General features: G+C 33.5%; 1 protein-coding gene across 4 annotated transcripts in view; it reads left to right on the top strand.

Annotated features, from left to right (window-relative positions):
• LOC126976869 (putative glycerol kinase 5) overlaps positions 1-24099 on the top strand; it is a 36016-nt gene extending 11917 nt beyond the window's left edge. Inside the window, exons 5-11 of one of the 4 annotated variants that reach the window (XM_050825490.1) lie at positions 4513-4627; positions 7990-8192; positions 11741-11972; positions 12761-12855; positions 14682-14845; positions 15949-16082; positions 22415-24099. In XM_050825490.1, the coding sequence (XP_050681447.1) occupies positions 4513-4627; positions 7990-8192; positions 11741-11972; positions 12761-12855; positions 14682-14845; positions 15949-16082; positions 22415-22653 (1182 nt within the window). In that variant the 3' untranslated portion in view covers positions 22654-24099. Of the gene's footprint in view, positions 1-4512; positions 4628-7989; positions 8193-8982; positions 9132-11740; positions 11973-12760; positions 12856-14681; positions 14846-15948; positions 16083-22414 lie in introns of those variants that run through there. The other 3 variants (XM_050825491.1, XM_050825493.1, XM_050825492.1) reach the window with 3 other exon arrangements.
• Positions 24100-24336: the final 237 nt, after the last annotated feature.

The raw sequence follows: 24336 nt of genomic DNA on the forward strand, positions 1-24336 counted from the left end.
AATTTATCTGGTTATTTAAGTCTCTTAGGTACATAGCTCCCAAGTATTCACCAAAAAATAAGGGCCCTCAGAGATACTTACTGCATGACATATATATAGCTCTAGTTCAGTCTGTAACTGTATATTGTATCGCAGTATGGGGTGGTGCTAATAAATCAAGATTACTGGAAGTGGAAAGAGCCCAAAGAGCACTTTTAAAGGTTATGCACTTTAAGGGACAGCGTTTTTCTACAGAACGCTTGTATCAGCTTTGTAACCTATTAACGGTCAGAAAGTTATATATTGTACAATGTGTTCTAAAATTGCATAAAACAATAACATACGATCCTAATATTGAACACAAACGAAGGAAAGACAAAGTTGCCTTTGTTACACCATTTAAGACGGAGTTCTACAGCATGTAGTATAAATGTCGTGCGGCATTTCTTTATAATAAAATAAACAAACAGTTACGTATATATAATAGAAACGCCCATGAATGTAATATTTCATTGGTCGCCTGGATACTACCACTAAATTATGATGATACTTTAAGTTGCTCTTACGACACATACGCTAAAACACACATACACACACACACACACACACATTTAAAATATTATTATGTTCTCTAAGTATGTTATTTTAAGGCTAAGAAAGAGCGGAGTCTCCTGGCACAAGCATTCTTTATAATATGCTTAAAAGGAGGTTCTTGCCACTATTTATTATGGAGAATTTGTTAAAACTAATAAAGTAAAACTAATTAATAAACTAAAAAGAATTTTATTTTTTATTTTTTTTTTGTTAGTAGAATCATTCAGCCACCTAAAGTAGTGCCCGTTTACGAGCATTACGCTTGGACCAGCCATCGCCTACGTTTTATTTTTCTATAAACTTGGTAATTGCCAGTGCTGTTTTGATTACAATTATAAAAAATACTAAGTATGTATATTGATAAACCTATAATCACAGCTCATTATCTTACACCAGTGACTCTGTTGTATAATTATTGAATAATCTATAACTAAAGATAAATTTAAATTCTTAAGCGATGTTTTCGAGTTGATATGACAAGAAATATTCATAAAAATCGTGTACACACACATCATCCATCATCTTAAATGAATCAAGGTACCCGGGAATTATCGGGTTTCATTCCCTTCCATTAAAGCCCGATCCTCCTCAATTTAAACCTCTCGATAAGTCGAACACCTTCACAACTCGAAAAAATATTTCTGTCACTTTTATAAGAGCCTCGAAACTTCCAAGTAATCCTGAACAAACCAGTCTATAATTAGTAAACATTAGTGACTTGAGTTGACAAGCAATATTAGCAAATATGTTCCCTGCACAAGTCGAACTTTTTAATTATTTCATCTCTTTAGCTCAAATATAAAAAAAATCAGTCTAAACCTCTCCACGTCGAATATTTACTTAGTCTGACAATAACATTCTATACACATTATATGGATAGAATAAAAAGATTTTGTTTCACGTTCTTTGTGCGCGATGAATTACTAATGTAATGAACCGATTTAAATCATATTTAACTGTGTTCATTTTAATCCAACTTGAGAGATAGATTACCGATTCGAGACTCTTAATATTTTTTAAATTCTAAATTTATTTTTGTAGGAAATTTTTTTTTGGCACTGCACTGTATGCGCATTCAGCCGAATGAACAATTTATGAGATTAATTCGTGACGCGCTGTTTGACAGTTCTTCTGTGACATTATTTCATTACAAGAACAAGGAACAACGAAATAATTATTGTAAACTAGCTGACCCGACAGACGTTGTTCTGTATAATAATGTTTTTTTTTATGAATTTGACAATAATATATCATAACATCAAGAATTACTGCGTAAAATATGCACCCTGCTGTCGTAATGAAATTGTTTCATAGCAGAACTGTCAAACCGTGCGTCAGTAAATTCTTTCATAAAAATTATGTATGGACACATCAAAGGAAAAACAAATTTGTTGTTTTTATTTCATTCCGAGCATTTTCCTATTTATTCACCTTTTAAACCTTCTCTGTACTTCCTTCCACAAATAATTCAAGACCTAAATTTGCCAAATCGGTCTATATATACAGATGTTTTAAACTTTGTAATGAAATTTTGTATATATGCATTTATAATATGCATTAGTGAAGTGAAGCGCACAGCTAGTCTTATATGCATATACAGATATGAACAACATATCCATATAATTGACACCAAAACAATTGTGTTAATTATCACTGACCAACAAAGATATATTGTTACCTCTCAAACCACTCAAGCATGTATCGTAAATGTACATATAAATACGGCTTTGGTGTGTTAATTCGTATTCAATTTTAATGTTTATAATATATTACCGAATGACCTTAAAACTGCGTAAATATATTTTATCTTAAATAACACAATGCTATGAAGGTTAGCCTTTCGAAGGTAGACGAGGTTGGTAGCTTATTAACGAGATAATTAAGACAAAAAGAAAACGCCAATTATCATTAACTTTAATTTTTTTTTAGTAAAAAACAGGTAATTAATTATATATCATTAGTTTTATATTATTTAATGAGGAATATATATTTTTCTGTGAAGACTATAATTGTTAATGTTTTAAGGTAACAGGCATTCTGCGATCTAACCGAAGGTGTATCGCGGTGCGGTACTTCTTGGGTAATTTTGTAATTTATGACTCAGTAGGTATGTTATTATTGTACCGGCTATGAAGATGTGATGTCGCTGAGCCACCTAATGATGGTTGAACGTCTGCTCGTTCCGTCACAATATACAAAAATACCTGTCAATACTAAGATATTAATATTGTCTACGATTACGCCTTTATCTTAGCAATTATTTTTAGTAACACCTTCCTTCCAAAATGCTGAAGCTACAAACAATTCGTTATTATTAACAGATGTTATTTCGATTATACAGACACTTTAACTTTATTAACATGTATTTAATTTATATATACATACTGACGCAAGAGCACAAATAATAAATTGAAGTTATTAATGACGCGTTAAGGAAAAAACTATGAGAGTGACTTTTATACGCGCACATGGAGACATGATTTTCTGTCTCATAAGTATGCCTCAAGTATATGATCGTAAGAAAAGAGATATTTATTTAGGACTAGGTGTTAATAATGTTTTTATATGAATTTGTTAATAATATATCATAACATCGAAAATTACTTCGTAAAATATGCTGCTGTTGTAATGAAATTGTTTTACAGCAGAACTGTCAAATCGTGCGTCAATAAATTCTCTCATAGAAATTATGTATGGACACATCAAAGGAACAACAAATTTGTTGTTTTTATTTAATTTAGCAGCATTTTCCTATTTATTCACCTTTTAAACCTTCTCTGGACTTCCACAAATAATTGAAGACCTAAATTAGCCAAATCGGTCCAGCGGCTCTTGAGTTTTAGCGAGACTAACGAACGGCAATCAATTTTTATATATATAGATATTTAATTACCAAGTGACACTGTCAGTACAACGGGAAGCTATTATAATATACTTTTCGTCCAAGTACTACTGGTACTATTGTATTCTAAATAGTTCTTCTGCGGCCATATTGTGTCAATAAGGCGAACATTTGTCGTGCCCCGACGGATACTGACAAGTGCTGAACCAAATCAATGTAGAGCAAATAACGTAACGTAAATTTGCAGTCAGTTTTGATAATAAGAAAATATCAAAGTTACTATATTATATAAAAATTATGGACAGAATGCTTGTTAATGAAAGTGTGCCTTGTCAATGAGTGAGGAGTGCGGGGTGAGGAACTAGAGAAATTTATTAATAATTTGCAATTTTGGAAGGATGGTCATTCTTCTCATTCAAGGCTTTCTCCAAATTAATCTTTATAAATAAAAATCAATTTATGTTTGTTCCCTATACGTTCTGAAACCATTAAGATTGTGATGAAATGAGTGTTCTGGGGGTTCCTGACGCAAAAATCTTGTATATGAATTTTTTTTTGACACTTTTTGTACTTTATTTGGCATTATTAGTTTTCCCATCAACATCATCAGCCGGAAAACGTCCACTGCTGGAAAAAGGCCTCCCTCAAAGATCTCCACGACGATCGGTCCTGCGCTGTCCTCATCCAACGTATTCCGGCGATCTTGACGAGATCGTCGGTCCATCTTGTGTGGGGCCTACCAACACTGTCTTCCGGTACGTGGTCGCCATTCGAGGAATTTACTACCCCAACAGCCAGCTGTCCGTCGAGCTATGTAGCCTGACCACTGCCACTTCAGTTTACTATAAATGTGTTAAATTATTTTAACTGATAACACATGTTGTTTTGTTTTGGGAATTTTAAAATAACAGTGTATATAAAAGTTGGGGAGTTATTTTTGTTATGCCAAACAAAAAATCTTGCTTGCAATCACACTTCAAATATCATAAGATTTTTTTTAAATAGATCATATAACAACTTAATTACTTCAAAATTCGTAAATTTAAACGTATAATGTAATGACCATTTCAATAACATGATTATTTTTTTATTTGTAGACAACAATCAGACTGTACTGGGCATTGCTTAATATACCCGAGTTGAAGGCTGCTGTTGAGAGGAATGACGCGATGTTCGGCACTCTTGATACGTGGCTCTTATATAAATTAACAGGTAATAATTATTATCATTAAATTATTTAATACCAGCTTGAAATGTACACTAAGTTCGCCCTCTCCCGACACTTCCCTCCCTATTTTCCCCATGGAGGAGACTCACCATCTCATAATTTAAGAATAATAATAAATTTCGTTTATTTCAAAGATTACATATACATTTTTTAGTGGTTGAGACTTCCCAGTAAGTTGTCTTAGGACACTTGTATTGGGAATATCTCGCAACTTCCTTAGCAGATACATTTTATTTAGTAAACAATATAGAAATAAACAGAAATGATTAAAAACCAAATTTTACAATTTACAATTAATTGTGTGTGTGTGTGTGTGTGTGTGTGAGTGAGTGAGTGTGTGGATGTGGGTTTGAATTGGACCTTTGATTGGGTCCATTATACAATGCGTGTGTTTATCATGTCAGTCTGATCAGAAGATTTTCCACTTCATCATAATCAAGACAAGTTAGCCAATATTTTTTTTTTAAATTTAATGAATCGTTACAATGTACAAATTAGTGCATTTCAGTTATTTTTACATTATCATGAAGTACAGTTACTTGCTACGAGGTCATGCTGCTGACACTATAGTATAGTTTTATCGGTCAAAAAGACAGCAGTTCTTACCATGTCAGATTGGTTAGATCAAATGATTTGTTAAATAAAGAAATAAATATATTGACTCTGGCAATTCTCAGTAAGTTTCTGCATATATGAGTATAAAAATCGTCACTTATAACCAAATCCCAGCGTATGTTCAGAGGTTATCTCTAGATCAATTTAAATTTTGACTCTGCAGTATCCACTATTATACACAGTAGTTTATTGCAGCATAACGATGTAGCATCCCGGGACTAAAGTATGGGAAATTATTGCAGAGTAGATGTATTTATATTTCGTAAAATGCATTAAAAACAAAAACTTAAAATGAATATAAATTACTTTTCTGCCCAAAATTTTTTGAAGCTATAAAATTCTGTTCAAGGCCCGATTCAATACTTTGTTTGCAAAAAAAATTACTTCACGCGTCAAATAAGGACATGTCCACATACAGAGAACAACGGTGTACGACTGTCAGATAAATGTCTCTCTTCACAAGTGTCAATGTGTAACGTAGTCTTTGTAATTAGTTTCATTTCATTTCATAGCTCCTGCGAGGAATCACAGGAGCGTTGCTGGCCTTTAAGGAGTTTACGCGCTTTTCTTGAAGGTACCCATGTCGTATCGTCCCGGACATACCGCACAAGGAGGCTCATTCCAGAGATTGTTTGTACGCGGAAGAAAGTTTTGGGGACAATTTAAGCATTAAAATTGCAACATTCAAGACTTTCAGGTACAATACTGTACCTAATGCCAATGTGCCATCTATTGCTAGAGGTCCCGGGTTCGAATCACGGTAGGTGCAAGCATTTATATGATGAATATAGATGTTTGTTTCCGAGTCATGGATGTTTAAATGTATTTATGTATGTTAATATGAATATATGTATGTTTAAGTAAGTATATTGTATTAAATATATCATTGTCTTGTAACCCATAACACAGGCTATATATGCTTAACTTGGGGCAAGATAATTTGTGTTAAAAGTGTGTCAATATTATTATTATTGGTACTACGTTACGTTAGTATAGTGATATACTACAACTTCAAAAGGTTGTTGAAAGTTATTTATGGAAATATGATGAAGTTATTACCATGAAAAATTCATTAAAAGTTTACACTTTTACTACTAGATTACTCTAGTAATGTAATTAATACCTACTATAAGCAGTTTATAGACGGCTGAGAATGGATATATCTGTTGGTAGATGATTAGTATTCACCTTAGGTGGGTCAACATTATTAAAGATATAATGCGCTGACAACCTTTGGCACTAATTTGTTACAAAGTAATAATTAAAGTCATTCTATATTACGTAGGTCGTAAGGCTAATCGAAAATAATAATTCCGATATCAGTAACAAACGCTTACGTTTTAGAATTATATTTGTGTAAATGTTACCAATATTCTGAATACTTTTTCTTTTTTTAGAAATGCAATATTTTCGAAAATATATACTGTTAATTCTAAAAACTTAAAACTTTATCTTTAAACTGGCGATAGTCTAAACGATTGATTAACAATATGTAAAACTTTTCTTTAAACCGTAGGTACCTTACGACTTAGGGACCTTCAAGAAAAAAGCATACTGCCACCTTAAAGGCTGGCAACGCATTTCTTGACACACCTGTTGTTGCGGATGTACATGGGCGGTTGCCCCACCTCTCCCCATCCCGTGAGCCTCTTGCCCGTTTGCCCCCTCTCATATAAAAAAAAAGGTACCTAAAGCTAGCGCGCGAGTTAAATGCAGAGCGGGTGTATTTCTCTCCCCCCGCTGTCTGCACGCCTCGCCTCACGGGTTTACAATGTAGTGCTGTACCGTAGTCGTCGTATCTGTGATATCGCGTTAATGCTACAGTCGTTATCCCGTGTTATTTTTTGATTTAATAATGACTGATCCATCAGGTTCCGTTAGAAAAATAAATTTTTATTCATCGCTAAGCACGAGAAATGGCGAAAAATGTTTAGGACGTGTGTGTTAAAGAAAGGCGGAACATAAATTTGTGATTTAATAATCAGATAAAAATATATAAAATGATGAAAAAATTACTTTAATAATTACTTGAAGCATCAAAGTCAAAGTTTTTATTTGCATAAACATGTTAGATTGATGTTACACAAATATTATAAAGTACATGTTTGCCACATTTATGACGTAAAATACATTTCTAAATTATTAGTAACAATAATATCAATTAAACAAAAGATTAGTAGCAGTATTACATTGTACACAGTTAAATAATATTATAAAGTACGTGTTACAGTCAAGTTTTTAGTTGAAAATATTCGTCTAATGAATATAAGCAGTTTTTACTAAGGTATATTTTCAGTTTAGATGAGAAATTCCTATTTGACGATACCTCTCTTATTGTTTTTGGGATGTGATTATAATTTTTTATACACATACAAAACCAGTTTCTCTGAAATAATGTAGTTCTACAGCAATGTACTTGTAGTTTGGTGGGGTCCCTGGATGGGAAAAGAGAAGTTTTTTCCTTGTTACTGAATTCGCTAAATTTTTTTCGAACAAACATACAGCACTCAAATATGTATAATTCAAGTATTGTTAATAAGGTATATTTTTTAAATTACCGCTGCAGCCCTCAAACATTTTTTTGCGCTATTAAGACTATTTATTACTGTTTAAATTTTATGGTCATAAATTATAATCAGGTCACAACACTATCGATTTCCTTAACTCTGCTCTCAACTCGCGCGATATCGGTACCGAAGAGATATTTGATCTTCATTTCCAACAATTTCAGGTAGCAAACTCCACGTAACAGACGTCTCGTCCGCATCTGCAACAGGTTTCTTTGACCCGTTCACGATGAACTGGGCGGGGTGGGCCATGTCTATATTCGGTATACCGATGGCAGCGTTGCCGAAGGTCGTCGACACCGCGGGTGATCACTTCACTAGCACCGTACCAGATATATGGGGCGCGGCGATACCTATCAGGTGTTGTGTAAGTTGTCAACGTTTTACTATGATGTAATATACTAATAGACCAGTGCCGAAGCCTTTGAAAATGATAAAAAGTGAAACAAAATAATAGTAGGATGAAAACCATTGGAGAAGGACGAGAATATAACAAAAATTAAGGGAAAAATTAAGTTACGGGCGATCTGAGGTCGGGAAGTGGAAAAATTTTTTACCCTAAAACACCCCCCGGTGTTTTAGGGCAAAAAACGGTTTATCTCGATTTCCGGCAAAACTACAAGTCCTATGGCAAAAAGTTAATTGGCAAAGTTGTAGGCGATAAAGAGATCTACAACTTTTGTAATTACACTTTTATCACATAACCTCAAAATTTAGGTGAAAAATTCAAAAAACCAAGTTTTTGGTTTTTTATTAATATCTTTTTCAAAAAAAGTTTTTTTTTCTACGAAATTTAGTGAAAACTTACCTTATGATGTCCCAAATACACTGTAATTTATTTGATTTAAAATATTTATTTTTTTTGCCTTATTTTAACTTAATATCAAAAAAAGCACCCTAATTTTCAATCGAAATTTCTGACGTCAAAATATCAGCTTTTTTTAAAAAGTTTGGGGGCTTATTGATCGTTGAAATATCTACTTTCTGATGGTGTAAAAAAATATAAATTACAATTGTAAATGTTCGGAAAATTTAAGTCCAACAAAAGGCATTTTTAATGCAGAGAGACAGATTTAGAGCAGAGACAAGATAAAGAATGTAAACAAAGGAATCGTTACTGACTTACATTGCGATGGCGATCTATTATTATCTCTGTCCTTATCGCAGAGTGGCGTCATTTGGTCGAACACAGCTGTCGTTGTGTTTGTCGTGATACAGGAAAGCAGTCAGTAAGGCAGCTGCTGTCAATTGATCCGCCATTTTGTGAACAAGTTCATTCATGTTTGGATTGCGATCGACATGATACGTATGTTTTCGTTTCCGTATTTACTTAGTTTCTTACTTTTTGTTATTGTTAATCTTTAACTGTTATTTTTTGCTGTTATTGCGAGTAGTCATTGATTTTAATTATTCTAGACAACCTTTGAAATATATAAATTCTTTTGAATATTCAAAGATATCGCAGAATATGTTTTGAGCCCCTGAAACTTTACTTACAGTCTTTATCACGTCTTGTTAGCCGTTTTTACTTATACAAATCGATCTATTACCAATGCAGGCGTATATTTTTGTGTGAGTTGTTTTTCGTGCTCATAAACATCATTCATATACATATATTTTACCAGTGGCTCCTTTGCACAGGAAGGAAGTACTGGTCGAAATGAAATCATCTTGTGTCTCAAGGTGATGAAAGCAATTGTGGTGCCGCTCAGAATTTTTGGGTTTTTCAAGAATCAATTACCATCAGCTGAACGTCAAGTGAAAAATTGAAATTATTATTTATTAAAAAAAAATATGCAATTACTTCTACGTGCATATTCTTGGAAATAAGACGTATATTTTGATATACAGAAAAGTATTTTTAGATATATTGGTTATTTTCTACAACGTGCCCAATTTACAAACACTTAAAAGTGACGAATTTTTTTATGGAAAGGGAGTACAAACGAGCATACGGGTCATCGTTCGTTGTGTTAAGTGATCGCCGCCGCCCACATTGCAACACCAGAGGAATCGCAGGAGCTTTGCCGGCCTTCAAGGAAGGCCGTCAAACCGTGTACGCGTTTCTTTTGAAGGTACAATGTCGTATCGTCCCGGAAACACTGTATAAGGAAGCTCATTCCACAGCTTGGTTGTACGAGGAATAAAGTTCCTTGAAAACCGCACTGTGAAGGAACACCACATGCTGGTGGGGATGATATTCTTTTTTGTCATACTATCGAACAAACTCGGACTTATATCTATATATATCAAAATGAATTGCTGTTCGTTAGTCTCGCTAAAACTCGAGAACGGCTGGACCGATTTGGCTAATTTTGGTCTTGAATTATTTGTGGAAGTCCAGAGAAAGTTTAAAAGGTATAAATAAATATGAAAATGCTCGAATTGGAATAAAAACAACAATTTTGTTTTTCCTTTGATGTGTCGCCCGTCGTTTAGAAATCAAAATGAAAGAATAGCTGAAAATGAATAACTAATTAGAAATTTTATATCTTTCTAACTTTCTCATGATGTAAAAAATAATCTTTATTTTAGCTAACTATAGTAAGTAGATTAAATACAGATGTTAACTATCTGTCAGATTGTTTTTATGTAGATTGATAAATCAGTTTTGTCACAAATTAAATTTCTCAAAGCAAACAAATTTATTTGGCATTTGTCAACAAACTATATTTTGCCAAAAAATAATAGTTCAAAAAATATAGTTTAGCTTTAAACTGAGTAACAGACTGTATCATAACAGTGTGTGTCTGTTAATATCAAATTGAAACTTTATATATAGCCAGTATTTTAGGAAAACTCTGTTTTGTAAGTTAGCAACATCATATTGTGTAATTAATCGAGAATAAAGTTTCATTCGGACCAAAAATTTTGTTTACTTTTTTTTAATAAAAAAAGGTTTCCTTTTGTTTGTTTTTGAGTTTATTTTATACAACAGTTTAGGTCTTTTATTTATCCATTGAGGCAGTACGAAGTTGAACTTGCTGAGATAGAAGTCCGCGCTAAGTCGCCGGCACAGCTGGCCCTCATTTATTACGTGTATGTTTGCTATTTCATTACTCCATAACTCACCATCCCTTTATTCACCGTTCGTTTGTAATTACCATAAATTGGTCGGACAACGTAGAATAGTTAAGAGATTCTTTGAATCATCAATACAATTCTAAATGTCAATCCAATTCTAATACTAATTGTAAATGTAAGAAATTTCATCGGCACCTTCCATCTTCAAACCGACATCGTACCGCCATATAAGTGCAGTGTAGTTAGGAGGCTCGTACCAGAACCAATGTCATCGACATATCCCAGATGATTAACAACTAAACTAAAATGGCAGTGAGCAGAGCTCATAGCTCGACGGACAGATGGCCGTTGGGGCAGCAAAGATCAATGATCTAGTAAAAATCGCCGGAATATTATTAATAAAAAATTCCACCTTGGCACGACACCCCACAAATTAGGATACCATCCCCACCATCTGGATGTGTGGCGGTCCTCCACAGTGCGGTATTCAAGGAGCTTTCTTCCACGTACTACTAAGCTGTGGAATGAGCTTCCTTGTGCGGTGTTTCCGGGACGATACGACATGGGTACCTTCAAAAAAAAAGCGCGTACACCTTCCTTAAAGGCCGGCAACGCTCTTGTGATTCCTCTGGTGTTGCAAGAGAATGTGGGTGGCGGTGATCACTTAACACCAGGTGACCCATTCCATAAAAAAAATTTAATATCCGGAATAGATTACAGCAGAGCAGGACCGATCATCGTGGAGATTATTGGTGGAGGTCTTTGTCCAGCAGTGGACATGTTCCGGCTGAAGTGATAGGAGTGTGGAGGCAGTGCTGCTGCAGATAGTTCTACTGCTGTTTAGAATACTCTTACTGTTCCGGCATTCTGCTAACACGGAGTTTCTTTCAGATAGCCGACCAAACGGCTTCCATGTGGGGCTCGTGTTGTTTCGAGGAGGGTGAAGTGAAGCTGACGATGGGGACCGGAACGTTCTTCAACATCAACACGGGGTCCTCCCCACACGCCAGTGTCTACGGTCTGTACCCCATCGTCGCTTGGAGACTCGGCTCTGAGTTGGTCTTCTCCGCTGAAGGCGCAAACAACGACACGGCCAGTATCATACAGTGGGCGCAGAATTTAGGTATGTTTAATGTTGTAATTGTAAAACTATAATTGGTGAGTATTTGAAGAAGAGATTTGAAAAGTTACTGTTTTGCTTTTTACCACTGCCTCCAAAAAGAAGGGCATTGAATTAATCTTAAGCACAGTTTTTTTTTTACAAATTATTTTGAAAACATTATATGCAAAGCTATGTAACAAGAACAGTCAAACGCTTCCACATAATTTAAATAACAATTTACAACGCAAAGCAAAATGGAATCGTCGAGCTGCCACAAGCAGTGCCTATTACGTATTGCGACCAGTCATCGGCCCCTCGGCCTTATTGTAGGAAATGGAACGACCCTTACCACGACACACCACAAGCCTCATATCTAAGCGAGTAAGACGAAGCATGAGCTTCTTGCCGCTTGGTGTAAGTGATGGTAAAATCTTTGAGATTTAAAAGTGTTATTTTGACCTAAGTGAATCAATGATTTTTCTTTCTTTCTGGCCACAAAAACTCAGCCAAATAACAAAGAAAATGGCTTAGTACTTCTCCTTAAAAGAAATATTGAAAAGTTTTCTATACTCTTTCTGTTTCGTTCTTTAGGTTTCTTTAGAATAGAATAGAATTTTTTTATTTGCAATAATTTAACACCACACACTAGCCTTATCTCTAAATAACATCTTACAATACAACATCACATTAGGGAGGAAAAAAAAATTGTATATTCATAATTAAAGAGAAAAATATAACAATGTAATATTTAAAATAAGAATACTTAATAATAATCATAAATTCATTACAATATGATGGAATGTTTTAAGGTTTGTTCGAGAACCCAGAGGACAGTGCCGGTATAGCAATGTCAGTGTCGGACTCGGATGGAGTTTTCTTTGTACCCGCATTTAGTGGACTTGGTGTAAGTAACATAATTTAGATAATGCGTTTTTAAACTACTTTATATTGTTTTTGACTAATGCGAGTTTTAAACATTTAAAAGGATTACTTTTTTACATTCAATTTATATCATTAATTTAACTCGACGTTTTTTATTTATTTATTTATTTTAGGAAACATACAGGATAATACCACTTGGGTTTGTGTGGAGTACCGTACGTTCTACATTGCAGCATTACAACAAAAAAAAATTAATTAATAACAATAGAAAAAAAAAACAAAATATACTAAATAACATAATGTAATTAACAGAACAAAAATCACGAACAGAGACATATTATTAAATGGTTTCAATTCTTGTTTGCAAACGAACACAGTAATCCGCCGAGCTAACAATGGAACCGTTGACAGTGTTCAACTTTACAAGCCATCTACAGGCTGCTGTTTAAAAAATATATTTTTAATTTGTGATTCAAATTTGCCTCTGTAATGCTATCAATAAAAGAGATGTTTAGTTTATTTAATAGCCTTGGAACAGTATATTTAGTGGTTCTTTCACAATATGTATTTCTAGCACCAATTGTCTCTAGTCTCTTGTTAGATTTTAGACGAGTTTGAATGTTATGATGTCTGTCAACCTGTATGTTTTTATTAAAGAAATGCTCTTTTAGCAGACAGAATGTTATTTTAGGGTGAACTGGAAGTACTTTACAGTACCGAAATAGTGCGTTGTCTTTGTATTTTTCTCGAATATTTCTTTCGTTGCAGAACAATTTTTCTGGGGACTGACCTTACCAAATAATTGATATAAACATAAATAAATAAATAGATATATACTACAAAAGTAAATTAGGTTCTATAACTCGTTTGCAAAGTATCCGTCAGATCTGAGACGCTGAGCGGCGACGTGGGGCGGGTCGTTCCCTTCCTTAAAATATGGTCGAGGGAGGCGATGGCTGGTCCATGCGTCATGCTCGTGAACGGGTGCTACTCGTGGGGGCTGGATGATCTTGTTACCGGGAGGTCTGCTTGATGTGTTTTTTTATTATTATTATTTCCTTTAAAGTTAAAGTTATTATATATTTTATTTTATGAAATGCTCACATGTTGCCTCTATTTATTTACGGTATGTGTGGATTGATGCATCTACCATACTCAATAACTCTTGTGTTTATAAGTATTATTTTTTTTTTCTTTTTTTGACTTACTCATGTAAGCCTTTCAGTTTTTGACTTTTGAGTATTTTTGTTGATCTTATCTTGTTATCTTTTGAGTATATTGTAATTGAAATGATTTGTAAAACAAATAAAATGTAAAACTTGACTTAAAAGAGTGGTAACGAGTTTCTTGCTACTTCTTCTCATTAGCTCAATCCTTTACGAATTAACGGTAAATTCAATAAGAAACAATATTTATATATTTTTTTTGACATTCATAAGTGTCATTTCTGTGACCTACATGAATAAAGTGGTTTTGAATTTGAATTTGAGCAGTCTTTTGTTAAAGATATAATTGCGTCACATACAATAGAGTGAAATAACCTGGTGGCGAAAGCCCCCATTTCGTAGTGGTATTATTTATAAAGTCAATAAGTTTATAGTGACAATTACCACACAAACTTTTGCAACAATTCTTAAAGATATCGCATGATTTTGCCTTTATTTTCCAAATATCGGTAAGAGTAGCGGAAAATGGAGGGAGTTAATAGAGCTCAATAGGACAAAACAGCCTGACCTATCTTAGCTGATACCAATGAATTCATAATAAGAAAAAGGTTTAGGTAAAAATGTATTGTAAGCAATTTGTAAAAGAAATCCCTATTTATTTATTTACAATAAATTGTTCCAGCCACCGTACAACGAGTGCACAGCCGCATCGGGGTTCGTCGGGATGAAGCCGTCCACTACTAAAGCGCATTTAGTTCGAGCCGTACTCGAGTCCATTGCTTTTAGAACGGCCCGGTTGTATGAATGTGTTAGAAAAGAGACGGAGTACTCGCTACATACCATTAGGTGAGACATGCGCTTTGCTTAAGAACAGAAATCGATTGATTATTATCGCCTATGGTTTCGGTCAAGACACTCAGCTATTGTCAAACAGACAGCGAACGGAAAGCGTGGCAAAGCGTTTTTATTTTGTAATATATAATTGTTTGAATCTAGTCACAGTGACAAGCGAAAACTAACCGAATACGTGGCGATCTGAAAGGCGAGCACCCGAAGCGAGGCGTGAGCGAGATAGTTGGATTAGCTGGCGTTGTATGTTTGACCTCAAACATAAAGCGAAGCAGGAGCGAAGCGCGTCAGCTGTGTTTATTTACAAAACTCTGACACGAGTTGCTTCGGTTTCGCTTTGATTTCGCTTCGCTTTCGCTTTGCTATGTAGTTTGAAATCTCCCTTCGGTTCCCATTCTCCATGCTTTCAGTTCGGTTCGGTTCTCATTTATATTTGACAATAACTTTACGAAAGATTCCTCGTTTCAATAAAATGGGCGTGGCTTAGAGCATCGCGATTCCGTTCACATTCAATCAAATCAAAATTGCTATAATGAATTGATTGTGTTGAACTCTTGTATGTAAATAAATAAATAACTATGGTAACTTAAACACACACAATTCTTATAATTACTATATTAGGGCAGAGTTTCCACTTAGAATCCACAAAAAGAAATCAATACTCGAACTTAGCACTCTGTTACATACAGACGTCAGCCAACCGTGACAATGGAACCAACTGCTGGTTGGAACTGCTGAAGTAAAAATTAACTAACACAAATTAAAATTAATTTAACTATAGATCTGAATATTATATGCTATAAGAGGCATTTATAAGCTGAAGTGATAATTATGTAAAATAACATTAGTAACACTGTTATAAATAACAGTAGTTATATAAATCTAAACAATTTGTTATATTTTTAAAGTGATACGTTCCATGCGCGTAGTCCTTGAACCACAGCACAAAAAGTAATGTACTTCTTGGGTTTAGTTTTCTTTATACGGGGCCTTCCCCGTTGTATTTAGATAATTTTTTTTTAAATTTCTACTCTAGTAAATTATCTTAGTTTATCGCCTTTTTTTAAAATACTTTTTTTTTTAATTTTTAAATATGGCAGGTTGGACGGAGGCGTATCTAATAATGATTTCGTGGCTCAGCTGGTAGCAGATTTAACCGGTCTCAGAGTAGAGAGACCAGTACAAGTGGAGATGTCTTCTCTTGGCTGTGCTCATATTGTGGGTCTGCAGTTAGGTATGTATATCACAGAGAGACAGAGTGGAGTTAAAGATGTGGCGATAGTTTTCGAAAATGGAATTTTAAGGTGGTTGGGTCATAGAGGTTCATTTTTCAGAAAAAGTCTGTATGTAATGCATGATGATAATGATGATGAAAATACCCCATACAGGGGGTCAATTACAAAACCCTTCCAGACTAGCTACTTTTACTTTTATCTTAACAAAATTCATCTCAATTTGTAAAACAACTGCGGTTTATGGCTATGTTCTGTAGTGTCTCAATGTTGGTCTTATTTTAAAGGCCAAGGTGTAGAGTAACTAATATTATAAAAAAGGTGGCAAATAACTGTTTTTTTGTGGTTGTCCATGGTAGAAAGTTTATTTTTTTTACAGTAGTTTATCACATCTGGGCGCCTTTTTTTTCAAATTGTGCGAAAACTACATTATTAACCCATTTTTATACGCTTTTTATTAGCTTCACCTGTATGTTTGTAACCGACTTCTTTGGGCGCGATTTTGACCCACTTTAAACGGCTGGATTTCGTTCAAACTTTGTAGATTTATCGAGGACCGATGACATTACACTAATTTGATAAAAAAATAATAGTTTAAAAAAACTAAAAAACACGCTTTTTATAGAAAACCGAACTAAAAAATAGAAAATAAATTTTAATAAATTTAAATTAAGAATAGTGTTTAAAATTTCATTAAATATAAATTAATAATAGTGTGAATTAGAAAAAAAGCGTGAGCGTTTTATTTTAAAAAAAAATATTTTCTATTTATTAGTTCGGTTTTCTATAAAAAGCGTGTTTTTTAATTTTTTAAACTATTTTTTTTTTCTAATTTCATTATAATATTAAGAGTTGCTTAACAAATTGATATACAAATAACTACTGTCCGTGTAATAGTTTAAGAGTTATTGTTGATCAAATAGGCCCTTTTACTTGCGGGTCAACTCCTTTGTTGCGTTGTGTGTGAGCGGATACGGAAATATTTTAATAGGGAGTTAGAAAGAGAAAACGATTGGATCAAATAGTACCTGTTGAATGTCACACATGTAATTGGCAATCATTAACGGCCGTTTTCAATAACGTATCTCTAGTTACGGATACCTTGCTGTCAACGTTTAATGACAAGATCTTATCTATCTATAGTTATGTCGAATATAGTTACAGCCCGATGCTTTATGTCGATAGGTTAATGAAATGTAAGCGTAAAGCGATATATTGTTTTACCTCTATTAAGTTAAACTAAGGATAGATAGGTTATTGAAAACGGCCGTAAGTCGCTTTGTGTCTTACGCTCAATTTTGAACAACATTTGTATTACTACATGTGGGGACACATTATATATATGTGCACAAACAATGCATTATTAAAGAATCTCTTAAGCTACTCCATTCTACAGAAAGTATGTTTACCACCACTCTTTGAGTTGACTTAAAATATGCAATATAACAATAAAATATATCATTTCAATAAAGGCCTTATTAAACTTGAGCTTATGTAAGGGTCAATCATATTGGCTCACTTAGTAGTGTCTTGTGATACGTATAGATGGCGCTAGTACAGACTCGCAACCATTACCAAAACATGCTATATAAATTTTTTACGAATGTATGGCTATTACCTTCACCCATAACGTTGGTTAGTGAAAAGATTTGTCAAATTATAAAAGTGTTTAGTTTTTGGATAGTGGTACATGGTAAATTCATGATACCATTTCATATTTGTATTATGTATTAAATTAAGTTTAACCAATTTTATTTAATGTAATAGATATTTAAATACGTAAAAATTTAACCCATTTACCTCGTTATAAAATAAAGTATAAACCTAAAAAAGCATTAAACTTGGAAAGTTGACTGTTGAGACCAGAGATGTGCCATTGAAGGTTTTTAATTAAATTAATTTAATGAAACTGTTTTTTGTCAATGGGCAATAGGTTGAAAAAACTGTTAAATCGTCAACGGTTTTTGAAAAATCGGTTAATGCATTTATTAATAATTTAGGTTTTTATTAGGTTCATACTTCATATTTTATTAAGTAATAAAATTGTTAAATTTAATTTATACGTAATACCTATTTCGTCAATATAACATCAAGTCAACGTTTTCGTTCGCAAATTCGTCAACTGTTTTGAATTAAGCTGTTTAAGTGAGGCATTCAATTTCTTCGTTTATTGCGAGTTATGTTATGTTCAACAGGTTTTTTCGTTGAAGAAAAACAGTTAATTCGTTAACGAATATAAAACTGTTAATAAAAACAGTTTATTGATTTAACAGCCACCTCTAGTTGAGACCTTAGAATATCTATCTAGAAGTAGTCACCGCGTGCTCCTTTTAGATAGCAATAGTTTTGACAGGAGTAGACCTAGGTGTCAAATTATTATTATGTTTACAATTACCCCTCACGGAATTACATCTGACGACACAGATGATTAGAAATTAATTAAACACAATAAAGAAAATACTGATAATTAAATTAAATAAAGGATCATAATATTACAAAGTAAATTAATTTAATATAAATCACGATTGCCTATTAAAATATTATGTGAATATTACATTATTATACAAAGAGTCTCTTGCTGTTAGACAACCGATAAAGACAGGCTAGAAAAATTCTTAAATCTTTTTTTAAATGTATTAAAAAGTATGTTATATATTATTTTTCTAATACATCATAATATAAAAAAACATTATATATATAAAACAAAATCCATTGAAGTACTATTACACATATAGATTCACAGTTAATAAAAGGTCGTCAAAAATGTCCGCGCGGTGTTGTTTAAACTTATACAGATAACATTAAAACAAACTGTAAAGTAGATCCTGTAGATGAAGCCACAACCTGAGAGTTGAACAAAGCAAAGAGAATTTTATAACGAGGCGGTACTCGAACGGTTAGCTCAGTTGGTTAGAGCACCGGCACGGAACGCCGGAGGTCGTTGGTTCGAGTCCGTTTTCAAATTTTATTTGTGTATTAATCCTAAAAGAGAGGGTTATCACTTTAAAAAAAACATAAAATATTGTTTAGATTTACAAGAGCGACTTCTCAAGTCAATATCCTAATATGCAAATATTGGGGTTGAGCAAGTTATCAACTGTAAAGTAGATCCTGTAGATGAAGCCACAACCTGAGAGTTGAACAAAGCAAACAATATTTTATAGCGAGGCGTTACTCGAACGATTAGCTCAGTTGGTTAGAGCACCGGCACGGAACGCCGCAGGTCGTGGGTTCGAGTCCCGCATCGTTCATAAAATTTTGTTTTTCAAAATTTTATTTGTGTAACATTAAAACATGCAGTAATGTTTAAAGTTTATGGTATACCCTTACAAGAATCTCATGATTATGGTGCGAAATGTTACATAATGCGTAAATGTAAATGTAATTATTTAGCAAAACTATTAAAATAGTCATGTTATATAAATAATTTTATTTATTTAAAGGGGTACTTACCTGGCCGATACGGTACTCCACTTTAAGTTTGGATATGCTGTCATTTGAATAGATTTTCACTGAACACTTTGTCATTGAGTCGCGTATATACGCAATTATTAACATACATACATAACATTAATATTAACACCTTACTTGGTAGCAGTAATGTTCAACGTCTCTTGTATACCCTTATAAGTTCATTATTATGGGCGAAATGTTACACATCTTGTCGGCGAAGTATTTAGTTTTAGCAATAGAAAAGTAATTATTAATAAATAGTTATAAAATAGTCATGTTAGTAACAAAATTTTATTAATTTAAAGGTAAACACATAGGTACTTACCTCAAATACGACACTACGTCCTTTATAAGGAAGGCTATGTAAAATACTATTGTTTGCTAAAAGTAATATGCTATTATTTTGCTGTTTAACTTATCAAAGACATATTATATATACAGTTTTTTTTTCTTGCGCCGCTTCTTCTATCTCAGAGCGCCATTTGTTTCCGAAGCGGTAGTAGTATCTAGCAGTTATTAGAAATGACATCAAAAAGAATTATAAAGGATTCCTTTTATACCTTTTAGTTTAATGTAAAAGGATGTCAACAAATATAATTAATATCATATCATATCAATATTTTATTAATATTAAAGGTAAAGGTTTTCATTAAGAGGTGTATTAAATTAAATTTTTAGTTATTTGATACTATTCAGTTTTTGAAGTCGGTTTTTTTAAACGTAGTTTTTTTTTATTTCTAACGTTTTAGTATCAGTTAATAATATATAATATATAATCAACCTGAATGAAAACTCCAAAAAATGCCGTACACAGAAAACAATTATGTCATCCAGGTAGACGATATTTTTTATATAAATGTTCATAAAATGAAAACTACTGGACCAAACTATGCTAAATTTTTATGGGACCAAATGGCATCTATTTCGCGTCAAACAAAATTACGTAAATCGGATTAAATCTCAGAGTAATTGGTGTACATACATAAAAAAATACTGATCGAATTGATAACCTCCTCCTTTTCGAAGTCGGTTAAAAAGTCGACTGAACAAATTCTTGCATATTTACTTGGCACCCATAAATCTGTTCGTCGTGTTGTATCCATTGTTTTTTATTATTGGATCTAATGGGTTATTATTTTATTACACATCATCATATCTTATCGTAGGGGTAACACGTGTCGAATTGTTTAAAGACAAATATTGTCGAAATTAACACTAAAGAAAACTCAAAACGTTTGGATTTAAGGAATTTATAAAATATATTCGAAATTTCCAGAACACGAATTTTGAATTACGATGTTAAACACGCGCGAACGGTCGGTCGCTCGGTGAGCGTCGCATTTCTTTGGTATATAGCTTATATCATAATAATATTATCTGTGGTCGCACTGAACGCACTTATTATTATATTATTTATCGCCATATCGCGTCAGCGGACTGAACGCACTGCTATGCAATTCAACTGCACTAAACTGAACGCGATCATTTTCGTTATTGTAGCATCGCTTGACCGACGTCTCAGTGCTGACGGTCGCTCGAACACTAAATAGTAAATGCAGCATAGGCCCGCATTCCACCAAGCGGACAGGGGAGGAGACTAGAGGAGATTAGCCGCGAAGCACCTTTCTTGGGAGGCATCGGGCCATTCCTCGTAGCACTCCTGTTAGGGATGTAAGTTTGCTTTGCGCGATGAGTAGGGAGAATGGGATGGCACCTTGTCAAAGTAAATAAAACCGACATCAATAACAACACTAAAAGTGAAAAAAATATTTTAATTTAGTGCTGATTATATTGTGTAAAACAGCTAATGTAATTCTATAAGAATATTTGTAAGGCCTCGTCCTACTTTTGAGTTAAAATACTTCACTCAACTACAATAGTCAGTTAAAAATACGGAAGGAACGCTTTTTTGCATTCAAGATCAATTGAATAAATGACGCTTTCGGATGTGCAAGACGCGGGAAGAAGGTGCGGGGAAAACGACGTCACTACAGACATCTCAAATCTCCGCTCCAACGTGCTACTTGCTTGCTCGCGGCACAAATAAAAAAATCGAGACATCTCTCCTCTCCGCTTGATCCATTTCCACCGAAGCTAAACGAAGAGATGTGATAATAATTCTGATTGGTTATCAAATCGCATCTTTTCTCCTCTCCGCTTTGGTGGAAACCAAGCCTTACTCTTTTTTCAAGAGGTGGGTTCTTGGTAATTACTAATTTAAATGTGAGCCGTACACACTGTGTTCATAACTCAATAGTAAATATAATCCGCGCGGGATCAGAAGGGATAATGGGATGGGACCTTGTCAAAGTAAATCCAAAATGACAGTCGACAGTAGCGTTAGCATTAAAGTTCTATATATTAATTATAAATTACTTCCATGATCTATCATAAGGTTCGGAGAATACTCAAAAATATTTCATGGTGGCAATCCTTTTAATATCAATGTTCAGGTATATTATTTTACAGTTTATTCAATGTTTCAATGCCATTCATATTTCCTTCATGGGAATCATTTTATCAGCTTTCATTTTCTTCAGATGTATCACACTCTGAAAAAATAGGTATTACAAAATCCCTAATATATACCTACAAAATCTGTTTAATTTTATTAAATTGATTTTATAAAGTATTAATAAAATGAAAATAAAACTTTTAATTTACGTATTTCAAGACAATCTCTATATTTTTGTAGATATTAGTATAAGCGCCATCTATTGTGTCAATTAGTAACAACTATGAGCATTTGATAACTTGTGAACGTATAGGTTGCGATAAAAATTTGGACCATTTTTCACATCTCCATAATAACTTTAGAAATAAGGTATATTCAATTGGACCCTTTACATGATGTGAGTTATAAATAAGTTTTTTTCTCCAGGAATATTCAAATCGAAGGATGAAATAAAATCGCTCCGAAAGATCGGCACCGTATTCACTCCACGAGAGCAAGTCAAAAAGTCGTATAACGCAATCATATCGAGGTGGGAAGACGCAGTTAGAAGAATGTTTGGATGGTACGATGTCACACCATCAACCAGCTCAGTATCTGCTACGAGGGATCTAACGCCACAGAGTAACTACAGGAATTCTAAAGAGAAGATCGGGAAATGTTTGTAGCAGTGGCTTTTGTTGATCGCTGTTGCGACAGGACTCATAATTAGATGATAAATGAACTATTTCAGTTGTCCTGTATTACCTGTTCAAAGTTTAACTAGCTGGACTATATCCGTCTGTTAGCCTAATACCACAGAGTAATTAAGAAAAGAGATCGATGAAATGGATATTTTGCAGTTAAGTGATATTTGATCCATTTCATTAGTGCTCCATAAATGGATAAGTTGTTGGTTTTTAGTCACCAGCAGTTTAGTAAAGATTAGTAATTGTCCTATTAACAAACGCAGTGTTAAGTTACTCCAAGTTTAAAACTTTGTGTTATTACAAAAAAGCTAAACATGTATTGAACACTTATTTTAAAAAAGTTCTATTACAAATCTGTGTCTTTCTGGTGTTTAGCGTTCAAAAATCGTTGAATATTGCTAATATTTAAACATGAGTCAAAGCTTGTCTAACTGATAGATCATATTCAGGAATATTTAGTATTATTATGACAGCTGTCAAAGATTGCGTTCCGTCCCTTTTTGTTCCTGTACACTTCACTTTATGTTGTGTTTAACGTCGTTTTAGTTAAACACAAGCTAAACACTGTTTTGTAATAGTAAAAGATAAACTCTATTTTAGACGTTGTTATTGTTACGTCACTGACGTTGTTATAGTAAGATCACTGTCTACATAAATATATGACAGGGAGAATAATTTTATACTGTGTTTTAAGACAGTAAGGGTATTATTAGAACCTATGTGCCAACGGTAAGACATATATACCTAACGGTATATGTAACTGAGTAGCTACTGGACTTTGAAAAAGATAGTAAAGTATAAGTAAATAAAAAATTAGTTATTAAGTAAAGTATGCATTTATTCATGACAACACAAATATTATATACATAGTAAAATTAACAAATTAAAAATACGGCGTCATGAAAAGGACACCCACTCAGCATTTTTGGAATTGAAATAAGGATCACATAAATTCCAACACTGATTTTCAGTAAGTACCTACCAAGTCGACCTGTTGGCAGCAGCCGTAGACAACACGGTTCCTTTTGTGGTCTTAAAAGTGACCGTTTAAAAATAGTACAAAAAGAAAAAAATAATGATTATATGCTAATAGGAGTTTAAATTTTTTTTTATTATATTAAATAGGATATTATGTTTTGATCTTTTATTTATTGAAGCTGTTTATTAGGGTGATGTTTGATCCTGATCAAATCGGATTACGGGTAGGATTAAGTAAAAAATAATATAAGTTATCCAGGGTTGCTACAAAAATATAAGATTGTTAGTGGTTGTTGATTATTGCGTTGTTAAGAAGATAGTCTAAGCTTGGTTTGTTTCCCGTGTTGGCTGGGATCGTTTGATTTAATATCTATTAGTATTATTTATTTAGTAAGAAATTGTTTTTATATTGAATTGGGTTATAAATATAAGATTTGTATTTTTTAACTGTTGTTTTGACTCGATATCATTAACATACCAGAGAGAGGCTTATTGGCACAGGATGCCGTCTAGATTACATCATAGATAAATGGGAACCACATCGACGCCTTTTTCTGCCGTGAAGCAGTAATGTGTAAGCATTATTCAGTTTCGGTCTGAAGGGCGCCGTAGCTAGTGAAATTACTGGCAAAATAATTAACATCTTATGTCTTAAGCGCAATTGTAGTGTCGCTCCGAACACTA

Source organism: Leptidea sinapis, chromosome 42, assembly GCF_905404315.1.
Source record: "Leptidea sinapis chromosome 42, ilLepSina1.1, whole genome shotgun sequence".
NCBI lineage: Eukaryota > Metazoa > Arthropoda > Insecta > Lepidoptera > Pieridae > Leptidea > Leptidea sinapis.